At 36.6% G+C, this 21,493-nt stretch overlaps 1 protein-coding gene across 1 annotated transcript; it reads left to right on the top strand.

Annotated features, from left to right (window-relative positions):
* The first annotated feature begins 1,365 nt into the window (after window positions 1-1,365).
* On the top strand, window positions 1,366-18,453 carry LOC128224140 (uncharacterized oxidoreductase MexAM1_META1p0182-like). Its single transcript, XM_052933845.1, has 9 exons — window positions 1,366-1,521; window positions 3,614-3,753; window positions 7,214-7,306; window positions 7,745-7,883; window positions 11,910-11,950; window positions 12,981-13,050; window positions 13,598-13,634; window positions 13,972-14,044; window positions 15,223-18,453. The coding sequence occupies exons 1-9, from the start codon at window positions 1,485-1,487 to the stop codon at window positions 15,418-15,420; spliced, it is 828 nt and encodes a 275-aa protein (XP_052789805.1). The 5' UTR covers window positions 1,366-1,484; the 3' UTR covers window positions 15,421-18,453.
* Window positions 18,454-21,493: the final 3,040 nt, after the last annotated feature.

The following is a 21,493-nucleotide window of genomic DNA, read 5'->3' as shown; positions in this document are numbered from 1 at the left end:
AGTCATGATGAAGTGTTCCATGCATGCAATTGTTATCACATACTATGATATTCTCAACGTGCAACCGAGTTTAACTAAACAAGTAATCGTGTGAAGGAAAGTTTTAAGGAAGAATTTAAGTGACAAATAGGATGCAATTCTATATTTGGAAAACTTAATTACACGTAAAAAGTAGAATTTAAACTGCCGCTTTAGTTCATGTATTCGTTTATCAATATCAGCTGATCTTTCGAAATAAACAACTAAAATAGAATCAACATTTTGAAGGTCATTGGCGCTGTAGAAGTAGGTGAAGCTAACCAAATACACTACTTCTGTTTTAAAGGTACTTACTCACGCAATCGAAACAACTCGGCAATCTCCGGGAAGTTTCGTCATATCTGTCGGCAATCAGAACACCTCGGGCATTATTTAACAGAATTGACTATCTCGAAGATTGCCGGAGATGGCCGAGTTGTTACGATTGATCTGTTGGATAATGGCCGAGGTGTTCCGGTTGCTACTCACGAAGTTTAAATGTTCCAACTTGGAGGAATAAAGGATACCTATCTTTCTACTCATATTCGTTGAAACTTTGTTGGAGTGGAGCTATTTAACTTACTTTGATGAACATACACCAACCAGCTAAATCTTAACAAATAATAACTCAGCGTTACCAGGGGCGGATCCAGGATTCGACATAAGAGGGGGCGTAACTTAAGGGCGTAACCTTTTGTCTTTTGCACCTCGCGCAGAACCGAAATTTATTTGGTTCAAAGTGTTGTGGCAGGGGAGTTTGGGGTAACAACCCCCCCCCCAACTTTTTTTAACGATTGCTAGTCAGAAATGGTGCATTTTGTGCGTGTTGTAGAAATTTTTCCTCCTATATTAAAATAAAAAGTAGACTTGGACGATTTAAGGGTGGCGGGGAGGGGGGTTGGGTCGCCAATGCGCCCCATGAATCCGCTAATGGTTACTAACTTTTTTCGACAAAAAAATGTATGTCATGTCCATTCTTTAAATGAGCTCTTTTTGAACTGTTTTTTTATACGGCGGCATAAAGGTGAGCAGCGTGTTATTTTGTATCTCGTTCAAACGACCTACGTGTATTATTAAAGTGACTTAGAAACTTGCTGAAACGACTTAGTAACTCATTTAAAGGACTATCCCATCTCTCTACAACATCTCAGCTTTGTTTACAATGTCGCGAATTCAAGTGGTATTATTTACGCGAATTTGATTGGCCAATATCTCGTTTCCACGAGATACGTAAGCCGATTTGACGAGATACGGAAGTCGTTTGAAAGAGATACATTTGTCAACTCTATGCTACCGTAGTTTTTTTTACTTAAACAAACATTTTTACACGGACATTATTTTTTTCGATATCTAGCCTCGTATAAAACACGAGGTAATCCCTTTAATACAACCATTTGTGAACTGAAATAAAGACAACCACATGTTAACGTTATAAGACCAGGACTATTTTCACTGCATAGGCAAGGATGGAATCGTTAAAAGACAAAGTTGCTATAATAACCGGTAAGTAGTCATGTTGATTTTTTCTTCTTCTAACTTTTCGCGTTTATTGTTTAAAATATGCAAGGCTGCATACATTTGCATGCAAGATTAATGTATTTAAGCTATTAAATAGGAATTTATCAACATGTTTGTAGGAATATGATATTAAATGGGGGGGGGGGAGGGTTATCCTAAATAAGCTAAGTACAGGTATAGATTAAAGTGCTTAAAATTAAAGTTAATATATGCTTGATCTTCTAACCTTTTCTGATTAAGGGAACCGCAGTAAAAATGGATAAGGCCGAGTCTTTGATCTTGTTTGATTTTTGTCTTTTGTCTAATACCTTATGTAGCATTTTCAACGTAGATAAGCCACTAACAGTAACACACTGACATTCAGAGAAGACAATAGACGTATAGAGACACAAACATACAGACAGAAGGACGGTCTGATATGGAGACGGACGGGCGGACAGACAAACACACATAGAGACAGACACAATAGTCATACGGACAGGCAGGCAGGCAGACAAACAGAAAGAAAGACAGACAGATCCCCCGCACTGATATTTTAAAAATCAGTTCTTCATGAGTTTGTAACAATATGATGGATTTCATTTAATAATCGTAAAAAAAGTTTCTTTTTTGTCACAATTGTTTTTCTTTGATCATAATGCTCAGAACAAAATATAATTTCTACTCTAAACCATTTTATTATTGTACATTGTAGCTGTCAGGCTTGACTAACGGGCAACTTTAATATGCACAAAGAAATATTTAAGTTGTTTACAAGTATGAGGTATAAATTATTACAGTTCAACTGAGTGAACATTTTTGTCATGCACTCCTGGCTGTAATGCATTGCGCCTATGTAATGAATATCTGCAATATAAACTGCAGTTTACAAACTGTATTTAAAAAATAAACTTTTATTTACAAACAAAAATGATATAACAATCCATGGTTAAACAAAATAAGCGCTATGCTAACATACGGACAGACTGACAGACCGACCGACAGACCGACTGACAGACCGACATACCGACTGACAGACCGACAGACCGACTGGCAGACTGACAGACCGACATTCCGACTGGCAGACCGACTGAAAGACCGACTGACAGATCGACCGACAGGCCGACTGACAGACCGACTGACAGACCGACCGACTGACAGACCAACCGACCGACTGACAGACTGACTGACTGACAGACTGACAGACAGACAGACAGACAGACAGACAGACAGACTGACAGACCGACAGACAGACTGTCAGACCGACTGACAGACTGACTGACAGACCGACCGACCGACCGACAGACCGACAGACTGACTGACAGACCGACCGACAGACAGACCGACAGACCGACAGACTGACAGACCGACAGACAGAGAGACAGATAAACAGAAGGACAAGACAGACATACAAGACAGAAAAAATAACCAGATATTTCACGAATCGGTTCTTCATGAGTTTGTAACAATATAATGAATTTCATTTCACAATCGTTTGAAATGTCACAGTTGTTTTACTTTGATCATAATGTTCATAACATATATGATTTCACATGATTTCTACTCGAAACCATTTTGTTGTTGTACACTGTATCTGTCAGGCCTGACTAATGGGCAACTTATGACAGTTTCAAGTTGTTTTCAGCTATGAAGTATAATTTATTATAATTTAACTGAGTGAATATTTTTGTCATGCACTCCTAGTTGTAATGAATTGGGCTTAAACATAAAGCATAGCTGCAGTATTAACTGCAAATTGCACACTGTATTTAAAAAATAAACTATTATTTACAAACATAAATTATAAAACAATGCATGGTTAAACAAAATAAGCGCTATGCTAACATACGGACAGACTGACAGACCGACCGACCGACCGACCAGCCGCCCGCCCAACCGACAGACATACTTACAGACATGCGGATAGATGGACAGACAGGCGGACGGACGGACGGACGGACACCCACCACTCGTTAGCTTAAATGTTGAAAAATGTCGTCTGCCTGTGTTTAACATGTGCTGTCAGTTTTATTGGAATAAAGTGACGCTTACGTATGGACACTTATACTATATTCATAATTCTGTTTCTTTTCAAAAGGCGCCAGTTCCGGTATAGGGGAAGGGGTTGCGGTTCATTTAGCGAGTCTAGGATGCCGCCTCGTGCTTACCGGAAGGACGCAGGAAAAACTGGACCGCGTGATTAAGAAATGCCGCACCGCCGGATGTGCTGAGGGAAATGTAGGTCACTGTGGTCCATTGTACTATACATTGAATGATAAACATTATGGGAGAGTGGTCTAGTGGTATAGGTGTTCGCCTCTCACCCAGGCAGTTGTGGGTTCAATATCCTCCAGGGTGAGAGTGGTCTAGTGGTATAGGTGTCCGCTTCTCACCCAGGAAGTTGTGGGTTGAATACCCGTCAGGGTGAGAGTGGTTTAGTGGTATAGGTGTCCGCTTCTCACCCAGGAAGTTGTGGGTTCAATACCCGCCAGGGTAAGGAACAGGTCTAGTGGTATAGGTGTCCGCCCCTCTACCAGGGGTTGTGGGTTAAAGTCACACTTGGGGTCAATTCTTATTGGATCTCGTGGCCGTTCAAGATTGAAACCAGTATCGGAGTTTGCCCTCAGACGTGATCTTTACGCCATCAACTTTAATCAGAATCAGGTGTAAAATGAGTATTTGCTAAACATAGTAATGTAACTCGCTAGTGTACGAAATACAGTACTGTAGAAACATGATACAACCGATCTGGTTAAGCGCTGTAGGGTAGAGAGAGCCTTTCTATATTTCATTCCATCGAGTATTTATTGCACAGACATGTATTATTAACTTCCTGTTTTTCAAATGTATTTTGAGTGTTAAATAATTTTTATAATGATGGCTGGTTTCTGCCATTTCTTGTGGCTCTTGACGTATTTTCGCATCGCCCTCCCGCCATTTGTCGCAATTTTAGCATTGACACTCCGAAATGCGGCAGGTTGTCATTTTTTTTTTTTTTTTTTTTTGCATTTTTGCTCTTTCTCCGTGAAAAGGCGAAAACACAGAATGGCAGTTATCAGCCACCATACTTCGTCATCGTTCTAAAGTTTTGCTTTCGCTGCAGTCTCGCATGGGTTTTCCTTAAATTGACAGGCGCGTGTTTGCACATATAACAATATAATGTGCAAGTTAGAACAATGGGGAAAGTATAATAAATAATGGTTTGACAGTTTACAGATAAACACATTGACTTTTCGCTGTGACTTTTAAGGTAATTCATCCATCATTAATACACAACAATTTAACATTTGAAAGTTACATATTAAATGGTGAGTTTGAATACCTTTAAAGATGCACTCTTACTCCTAATTAAGATTTACCACAATTAATACAACTGTTTTAATATACCAAAAAAAGATAAAAAAAAATGTCGAAAACAATGGTTCTTATGAAGGAAACCGAGTTTAATTTGAATGAAAGGTGCGAAAACACGGTATTTCCACCCTAAGAGACGATAGTAGATCACAGTAAATCTTTTAGCACTCACCAATCATTGAATATTTTTGCGTTTTCAGCCATTTAATACACGGTTATAATCTTGTTATCAGTAATGAATATCTTCTATAAATGCATTTTTACTAAGTAGTTAAAGGTTTATCACTCAAAATATATGTTTGTTATATAGATTGATAGATGCTTAACACGTTTTTGCATCCTAATGATGGATGGCTTACCTTAATGCACTAACACATCTTTGTTGGCATACCTTAATGCACTAACACATCTTTGTTGGCATACCTTAATGCACTAACACATCTTTGTTGGCATACCTTAATGCACTAACACATCTTTGTTGGCATACCTTAATGCACTAACACATCTTTGTTGGCATACCTTAATGCACTAACACATCTTTGTTGGCATACCTTAATGCACTAACACATCTTTGTTGGCATACCTTAATGCACTAACACATCTTTGTTGGCATACCTTAATGCACTTACACATCTTTGTTGGCATACCTTAATGCACTTACACATCTTTGTTGGCATACTTTAATGCACTAACACATCTTTGTTGGCATATCTTAATGCACTAACACATCTTTGTTGGCATACCTTAATGCACTAACACATCTTTGTTGGCATACCTTAATGCACTAACACATCTTTGTTGGCATACCTTAATGCACTAACACATCTTTGTTGGCATACCTTAATGCACTTACACATCTTTGTTGGCATACCTTAATGCACTTACACATCTTTGTTGGCATACTTTAATGCACTAACACATCTTTGTTGGCATATCTTAATGCACTAACACATCTTTGTTGGCATACCTTAATGCACTAACACATCTTTGTTGGCATACCTTAATGCACTAACACATCTTTGTTGGCATACCTTAATGCACTAACACATCTTTGTTGGCATACCTTAATGCACTAACACATCTTTGTTGGCATACCTTAATGCACTAACACATCTTTGTTGGCATACCTTAATGCACTAACACATCTTTGTTGGCATATCTTCATGCACTAACACATCTTTGTTGGCATATCTTAATGCACTAGGCCTAAAAAAAATTGTTTGGTTAGGGTTACATCCTTTTCAAAAATAGGTAGGGTAGGTAGTCTTTTTTTATTTTTTATTAGGCTTTATATAAGAATATCATTTTCATCATTGGAGAATGGTGTTAAAGCTATCTTCTGTATAAGCATTTAAGGTTTAAACTACATATTGAAAAGCAATTAAAAAAAACGAATTTTTTTTTTATTTATTTTTTATTTTCTCATTTTTTTTCAAACTGACTATAATAACGGTAGGGTCGGCGCCTATTCCGTAGGTAGGGTCGGGTAACCCGAACCAAATGTATTTTTTTAGGCCCTAACACATCTTTGTTGGCATATCTTAATGCACTAACACATCTTTGCACATTCCTACTTCTAATCACAAAATGCATGGGTTAGATGCGGTTAGGTGGGTCACAGTCATTTGATAGGAATGAATTCCTAATTTATTTCTATATGACCTGAATTACACTTAGTGACATTTAATCTAAAAAAATATAATTTTCCTTCAGATTTATCAAAGTATCGAAAAGAATACAAAAAGTATAAACATATTTTGATTATAGTAGGGTGCGAACCTACGCCGGTAAAGTCAAGAAAAATAGCTGAAAACCGACACCTTTACCACTAGGTCACAAGGACATATACAACAATGATGGATATTTTGACCTTTTAACAATACAATGATAACACCATGTGCTAATGTCAATCAACCAATCACTTAACGCCGTTAATATCGCTATTGAAAATTGTGGTCTTCAAAGACGATATTTGAGCAAATATCGACATTTGCTGAAGGGTTCAAGCTGTCAGTATCTTAGTTTTAACACTCCTTGTGATTTGCCACACATTATTTCGTAAAATAGTGCATTTTATTCCCAAATCGGAACGGTAACAACTAGGCGGAGAATAAACGTTCAGTAACTAGCATTCGGGCACATAACAGCGTATTTCACGTATGACGCACGTTAGTTATTGAACGTTGTCCTTGACAACATTGTGTAAAACAGTTACGTTAACCGTTACCGTGGAAATTGAAATTATACCCACTCGCTGAAGCGCTCGTTTATTATTTCAAATATTCACGTTGTGGGGGTATTTTTCACTTAATATCACGGTTTTATACGGATTCCTATATTTAAGTTGGTGGCAATTTCCGGTGACATCACGACCCACGCCACGCGGATGAACGTCGTCGAACAAGCGGAAGTTCGGTGGGGTCGCCTCGATATTCTGGTACGTAAATACAATTGAAGATCTTATATGTGTTTATATGTTGTTCTTGTAGAATAAGCTTTTCAACCCATAGTTGATAAAGTCGGCGCCGAAGTTATCAATTGGTATGACGTAATTAAACTTTGAAAAAAAAACTGCAAGACATTTCATAAAGGACTTAAATGGAAGTTTGGGTCGTTCGAAACACCGGATCACTCGAGGTTTACGCTCGGGCCCCGGCGTCCTCGAGTGATCGCAGTATAACTTTTTAATAATATTAAACCCAAAAACTAGCATCGTCTGAGGTTTTAATAGGCCAGATGGATGCAATAATTTCCGGTAGAACTAGTTCACGGATTTGCACAAATGATGACGTCACACTCATATCAAATTTTAGATCATACAATAATTGGTGTCTGTGTACTAACCATGTTTTAATTTATCCTTTGAAACACGCAGATCAACAACTCTGGTATAGTCTGCACCACGAGTCTCGCTAACGTCACAAAGGTAGACTATGACCTCACGTTCGACAACAATATTCGATGTCACGTGCTCATGACGAAAGCTTGCCTGCCATATCTCGTAAAAACTAAAGGTAAAAAAAGCATGCATAAATCCATTTTTATCTAAAAAAGTTTGTATATCTATATAAGTTATGATAAACATATTAACGTTTTCCATTTATAAGGTGATTACAATTACAAGAGTGTAATGAAAAATAGCATTTCGAGATTTTCTGACTTTGTTAAAGTGAAGTAATTCATAGTTATTTAATGCTAGATAGTTGGTAGGAGTGACCCCTTTGATGAATCTGAAGAATTTTTTTTTTTAGGTTAAATGTCACTAAATTTTGTACAGGTCAAATGACACCAAAGCAGGAGCTCATTCCCACCAAATCACTGTGGTCTATCACACAGTGTACAAAGTATTTTTCCTCTTTCAATGCTCAATGTATAAAATGTATATGACCTACCCCTCTAGGGTAGAAAGCACCAATTCGGAAGTGCCTACTCAGTTATACGTGTGTTTTCATTCTCTCCTTTGAAACACATGGCACTGATGTCCATTGGCTACTATTGGGGTGTAAGCTTATTCATACTCGCACGCTAGCCTTGCCCATTCGGCGAGTACACAGATAAGATTACAAGTCATTTTGGGAGCATAGTACAAAGACAGAATGTAACTCTGGTTAGAGCTACCCTGGTTCTTTAACGTGCTCCAGTGTATACCACTGTCACACGGATCCCCCATTTGACGTCCCTCCCGGAAGACAATTAGTATCTGTTCAGTGGTGCGGCGGGTAATCGAACCTGCGACAGTCAAGTGTGTTACCATTAAACCCCAGATCCACCACTAAGGAAAGACCATACTATCAATCACTATTGGTTTTGAAGGCAAATTACACCTATTCGAAAGGGACTACTTAGTGATACATGTGAGTGAATCTTCTTTTTCAATCGGAACTCCTCGGCCATATTCCAATCGAAAACAACCTCGAATGTATGCCGGTACATCAGTAGAAGTAGTTCGTAAAAATTGGTAATGATACTAGCAATTGATTGTAGTGTGTTAACGTGTAATTTGTATTTTTAGGTTAAATTTATTCACATTTCAACTGCATAACTAAACAAAATTCCTACGACTTAAATCCATAAGTTTAACTGCTGTATTGAAATTACTACGCGATCTACATGCGTAGTTAAATGTTAAGAATTTTGACATTGTAAACCGTCTATATACATCCGTGTTGTTGTTTTTTTGAAAGAAAATGGTCCGATTTCTCGTTTTAAACACATACACCCATTTAAAGCAGGGTTCTCTCTTATCAGATCATTGGATTTTCTTCACCTTTAAAGGATTTTGAAGCTTAATGGTTAAATAATCACTGAACATGCGGATGTACTTGATCTACCCTTTAGTTAACGTTTTTACCGCACTTGTTGTACTCCTACGCAAGATCATGTGCACTTGACGGTAAACAGTACCCCGTATTGTATAGCCGGATACGGTGGCACAGAGGTGACATTCGCAACGCTTAATTTATATTGTGGCCACAACTTAGTTAATTGAGGCCACGACATAGTTTAGCCAATCAAAACAGCCGTTTTATCTTTGTCCCTTTATGGTTATAACATAGTATGCACACCTGATACCAAAACGCTATTTGTACCTGCAAAAGTGAATAATATGGACGGAGACAGGGACAGCCTTATGTCAGATTACTTCCAGGAAGGCCTTTCTTATGCTAATATTATAACCGTTTTGAGGAAAAGTCATACACTAGTAATTCAAATAAGCTTACGTCCTTTGCACAGAGTACTGAAACGTTGACGTTAAGACGAAGAGAGTATACAGTGACGCTCGTTCTGTTTGTGACGTTGTTGACAACGTAATCAAGTTCTGGACGTTTCATGGTTACAGAATTATGCGACAACGATGCTTAGCGAATGTAATAAGCGTTAGATTGGAGTTAAAGCTGCACTCTCACATATTGAACGTTTTGACAACTTTTTTTTGTCTTGGAACGAGCCATTTTTTGCGAAAACCCATGGAAACCAGTTATGCAAGACTGCGGACAAAAAAAAAGATCGCAGATTTTTAAATTTAAGTTCAAAGTATGATGTTTTATGCATTTTTCTTAAACCGTTAGTAACGGTTTAAGCCATAAAACATTATTTTTTGAACGGAAATATGCAAATCTGCGATATTATCTTTTGTCAGCAGTCTTTTATCATTGGTTTGCAGATATTTACTATTTACGCAAAAAATTGCTCTTTCCAAAACAAAAAATAAAAAAGTTGTAAAATGGTAAATCTGTGAGGGTGCAGCTTTAAACATCCATGTCCATAACCATGACTCGCCACCATGACAGTGTTCCATCCTCTTTCTTCTTCCTATTGCTTCCATAGGGACTAAATAAGGCCGAATTGAACAGGCGAAACATACGGGGTATCCATTGAACGTTTTATTACCGGTTAAAGCAATAAAGAGTCAAATATGACAAAGCTGTTTTGACTAAGTTGTGACCACAAGTTACAAAGTTGTGACCACAAGTTACAAAGTTGTGGCCTCAAGTTACAAAGTTGTGGCCTCAATTTACTAAGTTGTGGCCTCAAGTTACAAAGTTGTGACCACAAGTTACAAAGTTGTGACCACAAGTTACTAAGTTGTGACCACAAGCTACTAAGTTGTGGCCTCAAGTTACTAAGTTGTGGTCTAAAGCTACTAAGTTGCGGCCTCAAGTTACTAAGTTGTGGTCTAAAGCTACTAAGTTGTGGTCTAAAGCTACTAAGTTGTGGTCTAAAGCTACTAAGTTGTGGTCTAAAGCTACTAAGTTGTGGTCTAAAGCTACTAAGTTGTGGCCTCAAGTTACTAAGTTGTAGCCTCAAGTTACTAAGTTGTGGCCACGATTTAATAAGTTGTGGCCACAATATAAATTAAGTGTTGCGGATGTCACCTCTGTGCCACCGTATTTAGAGGTTACGTTTAACCAATTTTATTTTTTGTATGAAACTTTTTTAGTAACCTTGCTTAAGGTTAATTGCACAAGAGGAACTTCCTTCTCGTATATGGTGTTGGGGTCATGAAAATCTCAAGATCAGTGTACCTTCCCCTGCAAATCGCTCAATTTATTAAGTGGCACCAGATTTTCAAACTCTTTTTAAAATAAAAAATCTTTTTTTTTCCAAACTCAAAATTATAATACCGAAAACGTGAAAAAATATTGAAAAAAAAATTACATTACAAATTGCATATAAATAAAGACAATGTTTTTCAATATTTTTACACATTTTCGGAATTATAATTTTTCGTTTGGAATTATAAGATTTTTTTTGGATAATTTATATATAAAAAATGATTGAGTTTGACAATCTGATGGCAGTGAATTTGCTATAGAATATATAAAGGGATCTTATTTGGTGGTCGCAAACCTTTAGCTCAAACACTTCCTTTGCGAAGGAGGAGACGGGACGACGGTTTCATCCTCTTGCGGTGTTTTTTAATAAACTGTGATTATGTAATATGTGTTAAATTGTTTTATGTTTATCTGAAACATCATTAATACTATGGCTTAAGCTAACAATTGAGTTATTTCCCTTGGCCAGTGCAGCGTTTGGTCATGAATGCAGGTTATTCATATAGCGTAACAAAAGTATTGTTTGTTTCCGGTCTCCGAGCCAACCGGACTGTATCTTTTATTTTTACTACCCGACCAACTTATTTCCGACCGTTATTTGTGTGAAAATGATACTCAGACACAACTTAACAATACGTTTACACATTCTAACATATCTACCCTGTATTTTTTCACACAGAAGCCGGAAAGTCGACATAACATACATTCGAAATCCGCTATGTCAATCTCTGTTATCTCGAATTTTTGTTTATGTCGAAACATTGATTTGGACAATTCATGGATGAGGGGGGGGGGGACACTGTATGCTAAACGCCCCCACCCCCACCCCCGCGTAGAGATCCAAACGTGTTTTTAATTGGTACTTTTTCTGTCTGTATACGCAGTTTCGCACCTCACATCCATAGAAATCAAAGCGCGGATGGCACGGAGGTACTGAGAGCGGCATGCACTGTACTCTGATAGATCGTATATTATTTGTTTCAGGCTGTGTGATAAATAACTCAAGCGCATACAGTCAAACACCAGTAAGTACACTTTAGATGAACATCATTTATAAAATATTTTCCTATGGGTTTTAAATATAAATCAGTCAAATAAAAAGATATTTCACGTTTTCAAAGAGTGTAAATACCAATGTAATGTTTGTCTCTGTTTTGAAATTTTGTCCTGCTCCCACCTTCCTAATCAAACGTTATCTTAGACAGAATTTCATACTCTATGACGATACGTCTGGATACATTTTTGCGGGCTTTAAAGGGACTCGCCCATGATTTTAGACGAACAATTAGTTTTCCAGATAATGGACCTGAAAACACTTATTTTTTATGTTTTACTTCATGATATCGAAATAGCAGAAAAAAGTACAATTTTAGTATAAAAAGTGTTTTGGTTATAGTAATTTGCGAACCCACGCCGGTAAAGTCAAGAAATAAAAATAGAAAAAAAGGCGACGAAACATCAAATCCTGATGTCAATCAACCAATCACGCAACAACAAAGCCTTTATAAAGAGACCATTAATTAGCGTTTTAAACACTTTTTTGATATTAAAAGACGACATTTGAGCAAATATCAAACTTTGCTGAAGGATTCCAGCTTTTGGAAACTTAGTTTTAACACTCCTAATAATTTGCCACACTTTATTTCGTCATACATAAAAGTGTATTCTACAAAAAAACATTAGAGAGACCCTTAAAAGCATATTAAATAAAGAGAAAAATTGGTATTTCAATGTAAGAGCACTTTGTGATGATTGAAAGGATTTATTTCAATCCTGTCTACGTCACTCGTGAAATATAGCTTTTGGAGCTATCTCAAGGTAAAATATTGCGATCTTACACTAAAAACCAACACAAATCCTCTATAAAGTCATTGTGTAAACAGACAGGAAAATAAAAACGCTTGATAATTGTTGTACTTTTATCAACTCTATTTATCTCAATTTCAAAAACACTTCCGAAAATATTTTATTTATAACAGTTCAAGGGTAAACGCTATTGAGAAGGATCAAGTTTTTTTCTTTTTCAAATATATAAAAAAATATTTCCTGTTTCAGAATATAGATCACGGTGTTTATTGTATGACAAAAGCTGCCATGGACATGTTCACCAAGTGTTTAGCGTTAGGTGAGTGAGATTAAGAACCTACTTAACGTTTTCTAGTGGTTTATCAGTGAAATAAAAAACGAAATCTCGCTATTTCAGTGGTCTAAGAAAAAAAAATGTTTTGAAATTTAAGCCCGTTCTAGTATCAGGATGTATTGTCAGTGCGCACAAACAAACAAAACAACCTTCTAAATATTTCTGAAAACAAATCATGTGATATGTTTTAAATGTTTATAATGCATCAAAACAAAACAGGAAGATCACAATATAATGACTTATAGAATAGTTCATCATCTAAATATATAAGTTATATTTTGAATCTTCAAATTCCCTTTTAATTCGAACCCCGATGACTCGAGCTCCCAGGAGGCGAGAAAGTACCTCGAGCCTTGGAGATTTCGAGCCAAGCGGGAATGCTAACATTCAGCATAATGCATAAAATCGGTCCTTTACATCTAGTTCGAGCCAACGAGGAAATCGAGCCAAGCGAATTCAAGCCAACGGGGTTCGACTGAATAACACTCTGTATTAAATAAGTGTAATTATGTTATGCGTTTGTCTTTTACAGAAATGGGCCCAAAAGGCGTTCGTGTCAATTCTATAAAGTAAGCAAAATAGAATTCGCACTGTTGGGAAAATGTTAACAACTAAACTGAGTATAAAAAACAACACCTCTATTACATAATTTCACTTTTTATTCCTGAATAAAAAAAAGTTGATAGTATATTTGTGCAATTTGCAAAGCGGTAAACAAAGCTGAGCTTGCATAAAATGTAGATATATGTTGTTGTTGTTGTTGTTTATTGTTGTTGTTGCTTTTTTGTGTGTATTTTTTGTGTGTTTCTGTTGTATTTTTTTTTTTAATCTATCAATATTAATTTCTTCATTTACTTCATTTTCTATTACTTATGAACTTTTAACAGAACTTCAATAAACTTTCAGCCCCGGTCTCATAGCCACAAATATGTATCGAAAGAAAGAGGTCAAGATGAAGGATGATGCTTTCTTTCAGAAGGTATGTTAATAAAGATCCACGAAAATCAGCTAAGGCGAGCATGTACAAACGTGAACGTTTTGTTTTGTATCCCTGTTGTAACGCAGCGCATACACTGCAAGCGGGGAACCAAACAGCAAACGTTCGCCGCAAACATGTTTACTGTATATATAGTTTATGTGTATATGAAGTATTTCAATAAATATGACGTAATCAAACAATATGACGTCATAAGTTATTGTGCCTGCACATAGAATGAGGGCACTCATGGTATGACATTCTTATAATATATGTCATGTGTTTCGTTCCGGATCGAAAAATCCGACACGAGGGCACCTGCGTTGCCAGGTAACGAGGCTTGCCCGAGGGTCGGATTTTTCGATCCGGAACGGACACACATGATAGATATTTTTTCTAGCATACCTTGAATTACACCTTTTTTGTGAAACATGCATAGAAAAATGCAGTTTTGTAAATTTCACCAAAAAGCACGTGCGATAATGTTAGCTGACGTCTTGACGCGCATTAATATTTATTCACTTCATACGTCAAGAAGTTCCTTTAGTATTACGTCTTTTAAGGGTTATTTTGTTTTGTTTTGAAGGTGTGTTTTGTAAAGTTAATAGTTATGGAACTCATCTATTGAAATCTCATAATTATGGTTACATTAAATGTAAAATAAAAGAAATGAAAAGTATTACGTCACAGCGCGTGACTCATCTGGCATGGGGGATGCCAGATGGAGTTTTCCAGCATGGCTGAATTCACCGGAAATGCCTATCCGGTGTGCTAGAATGGCATGTTATCACTAATATTTACAATGTAACTTCAATTTATTTTTATGTTAAATTGCAATTCTCTATAACGAGAAACACCATCGCATAAATCCATCACCTCCGCGACTTACCGCAGAGCCCCCCCCCCCCCCCCTTCTTGGCGCATTTTCGCCCCGCAACTTGGCATATTTTCGCCTAACCTTTAGCCGAAAGGGTGAAAATGTGCCATGTTGCGGGTTGAAAATGCGCCAAGTACCATGGCTATATTGCAGACATGAGCCACCGTATCCAGAACAGAGGAAAACATCGTCCAAACGACACTCCGATCATTGAAAGTCCTTAAAGATTACGGGAAGTCTATTTCGTTTGTAAAATAGTTTGAAATTAGACTGAAATAAATATGATAAATACTTCTATCTTCAGTATCTAGAGGAAAACGCCGCCCAGACGCCACTCGGACGGACGGGATTGCCACATGACTGCGCCCAGGCCGTCGCGTTCCTGGCGTCCGACGCGTCAAGCTTCATTTCCGGTGAGACGCTGTTCGTGGACGGAGCGCGCAGCCTGGTGTCCGTGAATGACGCCAAGCCTAAGGCCGAGGAAACCATGGAAACATCTTAAAGAATTGAATGAAGGACTGTTCGTTTTATTATATGAGTCTTTGGACAGGATTTGAATGAAACGATATATTTGTAGTCATGTGGTATTTCGACAGGATTTATTAGATAGATTAGTGCGATATAAAATATAAACGTATGAAAGTATTCGTGTTCTAATGAACATGCAAAACGTATGACCGATGTGGGATGCGTGTATTTACTTATATAATAGAGTCATGATATTTAGATTAAACTTATTTTATTTACAACGATTGTGAAAGAAGTTATTACAGCATTACATGTATATTAATCACTCTCGTTGGCACGTTGTTACGCGAGAGTGTGGTCTAGTGTTGTCGGGGAGTACCCGAAGGAAACCCAATTGTTCAGCTTGGTGCCCAACAGCCAAACTCACAGCCATGATATGTTACTCCTGTTCTTGCTATTATGTGCCATGTGAAATGAACGAAAGGTTATTGGACAGTTAAGAAGTCAGTTAGTGTTCACCTAGCTGTTAAATCAGTGTGTCACACTATTTTATAAGTGTGTCGCATAGAACGCGTGTGAAATTGTGTCAAGCTTCTATTAGGTGTGTATATGTCTGTTTTCCTCAATGATTGTGAAATGTGTCACTTGTCAATGTTTTTTGAAATATTTCACACGTCAATATTTGTGCCATATTTCACATGTCAATGTTTGTGCCTTATGTCACACGTCAATGTTTGTAAAAAATTTCACATGCCAGCGTTTCTGAAATGTTTCACGTGTATATGTTTCTGAAATATGTCACATGTCAATGTTTGTGAAATATTTCAATTGTCAATGTTTGTGCCTTATTTCACATGTCAATGTTTGTGCCTTATGTCACACGTCAATGTTTGTAAAAGATTTCACATGCCAACGTTTGTGAAATGTTTCATGTGTATATGTTTATGAAATATGTCATATGTCAATGTTTGTGAAATATTTCAATTGTCTATGTTTGTGAAATATTTTATATGTCAATGTTTGTGAAAAATGTCGTATGTCAATGTTTGTAAAATATGTCGCATGTCAATGTTTATGAAATATTTCACATGATAATGTTAATGAAACATGTCTTATGTCAAGATTTGCGAAATAAGGCATGGTTTTATCACAGCGTAGCATGTTTTTTGGGTCACATACTTGAGTACATATGTAAAATATATTAGATTTTTGTGCATTTTGCTAAATTTCTCCACAAACGAATACGTGTGATATTGTTCACAATGAGCAATTTTACGTTTTTTAGTGCGTGTGTGCGTGCGTGCGTGCGTGTCATTATGACATTAATTATACCATTATGACAGTCATAATAAACCCCATTAAAATGTGAAATGCGCGGCATTATATTGAAATGCAATGTGTATATAATATATATAATATACTAGAGAAATCTTTTGTGAACTATGTAGTTTGGAATATTTAGAAACAAGTGTTGTTTAAACGTGCATTTAGCGCGCCTTGCCGTGCAATGCATATTACATGTATAAAGTGTACAATGTTTGAGTATCGATTCTAAATGAACTTCAATTCAATACTCTTTTGACAACATGTAATAGTAACTGTCCCACAGTCTGAGCATTTGAAATAACATTTCAGCGCGAGTGAAGTGTTTCAATAACGAGGGTGGAGGCTGTTTTATACCATGTTGTCATTGACAACGTTCAATAACTACAGTGTGAATAAGTGAATATCGTTGTATTCTATTCGCACGGCACTTATAACTCCGGCTCTATGTTATCGGTCGACAAATTCAACCCTTTGAACAAACTGTTTTGTACCTAGCATGCACACACATTACATAGCTATTCCTTTATACCACATGATAGTTTTAGAACGTTCTAGGGCAAGTGTTAAGTTTACATCACGAGGGTGGAGTAACTGTTTTGTACCATGTTGTCATTAACAACGTTCAATAACTACAGTGTGAATAAGTGAATATCGTTGAATTCTATTCGCACGTCACTTATTACTCCGGCTCTATGTAATCGCTCAACAAGTTAAACATTTGAACAAACTTTTTTGTACCTAGCATGCACACACATAACATAGCTATTCCTTTAAACCACATGATTATTTTAGAACGTTCTAGGGCAAGTGTTAAGTTTAAATCACGAGGGTTGATTACTGTTTGTACCATGTTGCCATTAACAACGTTCAATAACTACAGTGTGAATAAGTAAAAAGCGTTGTAACTTATCCGCACGCCACTTATAACTCCGCCTCAATGTAATCGCTCAACAAATTAAACCCTTTGAACAAACTGTTTTGTATCTAGCATGCATACATATAACATAGATATTCATTTATACCACACGATAGTTATTGAACGTTGCTATTGACAACATTGTTCACACAGTTACGTAACCCATTTCCCTCGTGATTGAAATTATACACTCCCGCGAAGAGTTCGTGTTTAATTTCAATAAATCAGGTTGTGGGCGGAGTAACAATTACATACTGTGTTAGAGCACGCACTAAATACAATTAGAATACAACCTTAACTTTCAGCCAATCAAATTGCAGATCGGCAAGTATTATGCTTAATCATTAAGAATTTCATCTTTCGCGGATTGTTAAAGGTCCGCCCACTGCCTCTCATCCCATACACACTCCCTGTGTCCGATTTTGCGTTGATAATGTGTACGCCAATGAGGTTGTATTCTAAGATAGTTAGATGACCTGAAGTAATATTTTAATGATTAAGAAGGGCTCGTTCGCTACTCTCACTCTGTGCATTCTTAATTATTAAATTGTAACTTCATGGCATCTTAGTATTACTAAGATGACCGTTGTCTATACGCAAAACAAAGACTGTTTCATATTATAATTAAACTGCTGAATGTGTAAAATTGTGATCAAAGTTCACTTTGTTGTATAACAAAAATATTTGTAGACATTAAACAGCAAGTATGGATTTTTGAAATACTTGTCTGAAAATTAATATACGCGATTTATGTATGCTACATGTTTATTTGTATTCGGACAGAATGTTCTATGAATATTTTATTAAATTGTCGAAGTTATTGTATTGGTGTTTTATTATTAATTGGTTAACAGAGGCGTATTGTGCTGGTATATTGTTCCAGCATTTATAATCCAGCTTTCATGATGGAACAGCGAAATGTCGGAGCAGTTTTTCAAATTGCGAACTTCTTGATTTAAGATTATTTTCAAAAGAAATAAACCTGCACGAACTGTCATGAAAAACAGTGAAAGTATTGTTGAACAATTACATGAATATAAATACTTCGTTTTTTGCCCAATTGTAGATTGTTAAAGCTGCGCTCTAACAGGTTGATTGTTTTGACAACCTTTTTTATTTTTTGTCTTGGAATGAGCCTTTTTCCGTAAATGTAATGAAGCCAAGTCAAATCAAGTCAAATCACTTGACTTTTCTGGAAACCAGTGATATAAGACTGCTTACAAAAGAGCAGATCGCAGTTTTCATAGTTACGTTTGAAAACTGATTGACGTTTTTGACATTTGTTTTATTTTTGTCTCAGAATCAGCTGATGATTTTGGCATCATCGCCTTCAATGCAGTCATAAAAAGACAACTCTCAATCTCAATAATTTGGAAAATTTGCTGAAATTTTCTGAAACCGTTAGTAACGTTTTTAGCCACAAATCATTAATTTTCGAACGTAAATATGAAAATTGCGGTCCGATCTTTTGTAAGCAATCTTATATCACTGGTTTCTAGACAATACACTTGATGTATGTATTTCTTTTATAACTTAATGCATTATTATGCATAACTTATTTGACTCTAATGAGTAAAGAATTTTTATTTGATTTGATTAAAAATAAAAAATATCAGCGTTTTTTAACAGGGGAATCTGTGATAATGTAACTATTACATGTGCTTGCAAACACTTATTTATAAAGGCCTATTGGTTTTTTCAACTGTACACAATCAAATGTTTTTGTTTTGATAATTAAAGTCAAATGCACCAACCTATAATGTGTCTCTTTAAATATGTGATTTTATTATGTTGATATTTTGTGAAAACTTAAAGTGAGACTCTTATTCAAAATATACACATGTATAACAAACATAAAGTTTGACTGACATTCCTTTATCGCCTTACTAAATAATGTATTTATGGGCAATATTTATTGCTGCTAACAAATTGTAACCGTGTATTTAATAGCAGGAAGTTAAAAAATATTAAATGATTGGTAAATCCTTAAAGATTTACTGTGGTCTACTATAGTCCCCTAAGGCAGAAGTACCGTGTTTTATGCTCATTTCTTTCAAATTAAACTCGGTATCCTTCATTGAACCATTGTTTTCGACATTTATTGATCATTTTTGGAAAATTAAAACACTATTTTTAACTGTGGTAAATCTAATTTGGGAGTATGACTGCATCTTTAAGTATCGGAAGTCTGATAAAAGGCAAAAAGCCAATTTGTTGTAAACGTGAACAAAAAATGAAACATAGCTTCATGCATTCCGAACACCTCAGCCATTTTCCATCAAAAACAACCGCCGGTACATCAGTAGAAGTAGTTCGTAAAATTTGAATAAAAGTATTAATCAATTGTAGTGTTTTACGTGTATTTCGTATATCTAAGTTTAAGTTGATTGCCCAATGAAGTGTAATAGTGCATTAATAATTAAAATTCCTAGGAGTAAAGTCACTAAGTTTAACTTCAAATTGAAATTACTACGCGTTCTACTTGCAGCGTAGTTTTACAGTTTACAGATTTTATTATACACTCAGCACACACAGTATGTGAAAAGAGGAAAATACATTTAATACAAATTATATTTGTAATATAGTAAACTGTTAAGATTTCTGACCTAGTAAACCGTCATTCTCTCCCGGTCCAAAGGAAATGAATAATTTTGCGCACGTTGTAACACGTGATTTTCTGAGGTCTCCCCATGAAGGTATACGGAGATTAACTGCTAAGCGCGTCCAAAGCATGGGTTGCAGGTTCGAGTCACACTCGAGACGTTTCTAAATATATTTAAAGAAAACAATTTAATCAGTTAAGACCATCCATCTCAAAAAAGTGATTTCATCCAATGACGCGTTAAACAACGTTGAATGATAACTTACAAAAAAACATATTTTGCTAAGCCTGGCGTCCGTCGAGGGTAGTTTTGGTCATAGGCTGCAGTATCAGAAAGGAATGAACAATTGTTTATGTATAAAGCTAGAGTTATACTTATAGTTATAGTTATGTATATACTTATATTATATTTATGAATGTGGCGTTTGATCAGTCCCAGGTCGATCCTCGAGGCTAGGGCTCGAGCCCGGCCGGCCGGGACTTCCGACAGATGTCGAGGCAGGGCTCCCTGGGTTGGCCCCGCATACGTGACGGTTATGGACGCAGCTCGTCGAGACCTTTCCAACGGTACCTCGTTTGCCCCCATCGGACTCCAGGCGGCGAAGATAAGAGCAAGCAAAGTTTCGCTCGTGTTTGGCCGGGGTGCTCGTCCAGCGGCTTGCCAAAGTACGGGGAAAAATTTAAACCATCTCTGACCCTTATACTGTCCCCTGTGGTTAAGTTAGTCGCACAGGCCATTGCAAATTAGCAGTATTTTACAGATGGCCTACACACTCAATCTGCACTATGAGTATAAGAAACCAATATATTTTAACGAGTCATTTTCTAAAACAAAATTTGCAGCAGCCTCACACAATAAATACAATATGCCAATATTTATTACAGAGAATTAATATTTGATGAGAGCTATAATATGTCACTTACAATACTGTGATGGGAATCATAAGCCGTTGCAAATGTTATTAATATATGACTAGACAGTGTCACGCTTTGCGGTGTTGCTATATCGTGTTGCCGTCACCATATTAAACACTAAAAGAGACAAGAGGCCCGTTCTAAGGGGTTTAAGAGTCTCTTAAAAGTCTAGTTTAAGGAATGTTTGGCATGATAATCCCCTGCTGTGCATCTTTGGCTAATTGCACTGGTGTCACAGTAGGGGCCAATTTCCTGTGTATTCGTTTATTGGCTCAGTGCCATTTATCTATCCCAAACTGCACAGCAGGATACTCAGATCGGAGATCTGATAAGACAATTAGGCAATTA

The sequence above is a fragment of the Mya arenaria genome, chromosome 17 (assembly GCF_026914265.1).
Source record: "Mya arenaria isolate MELC-2E11 chromosome 17, ASM2691426v1".
NCBI classification, from domain to species: domain Eukaryota; kingdom Metazoa; phylum Mollusca; class Bivalvia; order Myida; family Myidae; genus Mya; species Mya arenaria.
Note: the sequence above shows the minus strand (reverse complement) of the source record. Positions and strands in the feature narration are given on the sequence as shown.

Bases quoted from the DNA above. Each gene is read 5' to 3' on its own strand.
- LOC128224140 (XM_052933845.1), top strand. From the start codon at position 1,485: ATGGAATCGTTAAAAGACAAAGTTGCTATAATAACCG. The intron at 13,051-13,597 runs GTGAGTGAGATT...TGTCTTTTACAG, and splicing joins CACCAAGTGTTTAGCGTTAG to AAATGGGCCCAAAAGGCGTT. The intron at 14,045-15,222 runs GTATGTTAATAA...TTCTATCTTCAG, and splicing joins ATGATGCTTTCTTTCAGAAG to TATCTAGAGGAAAACGCCGC.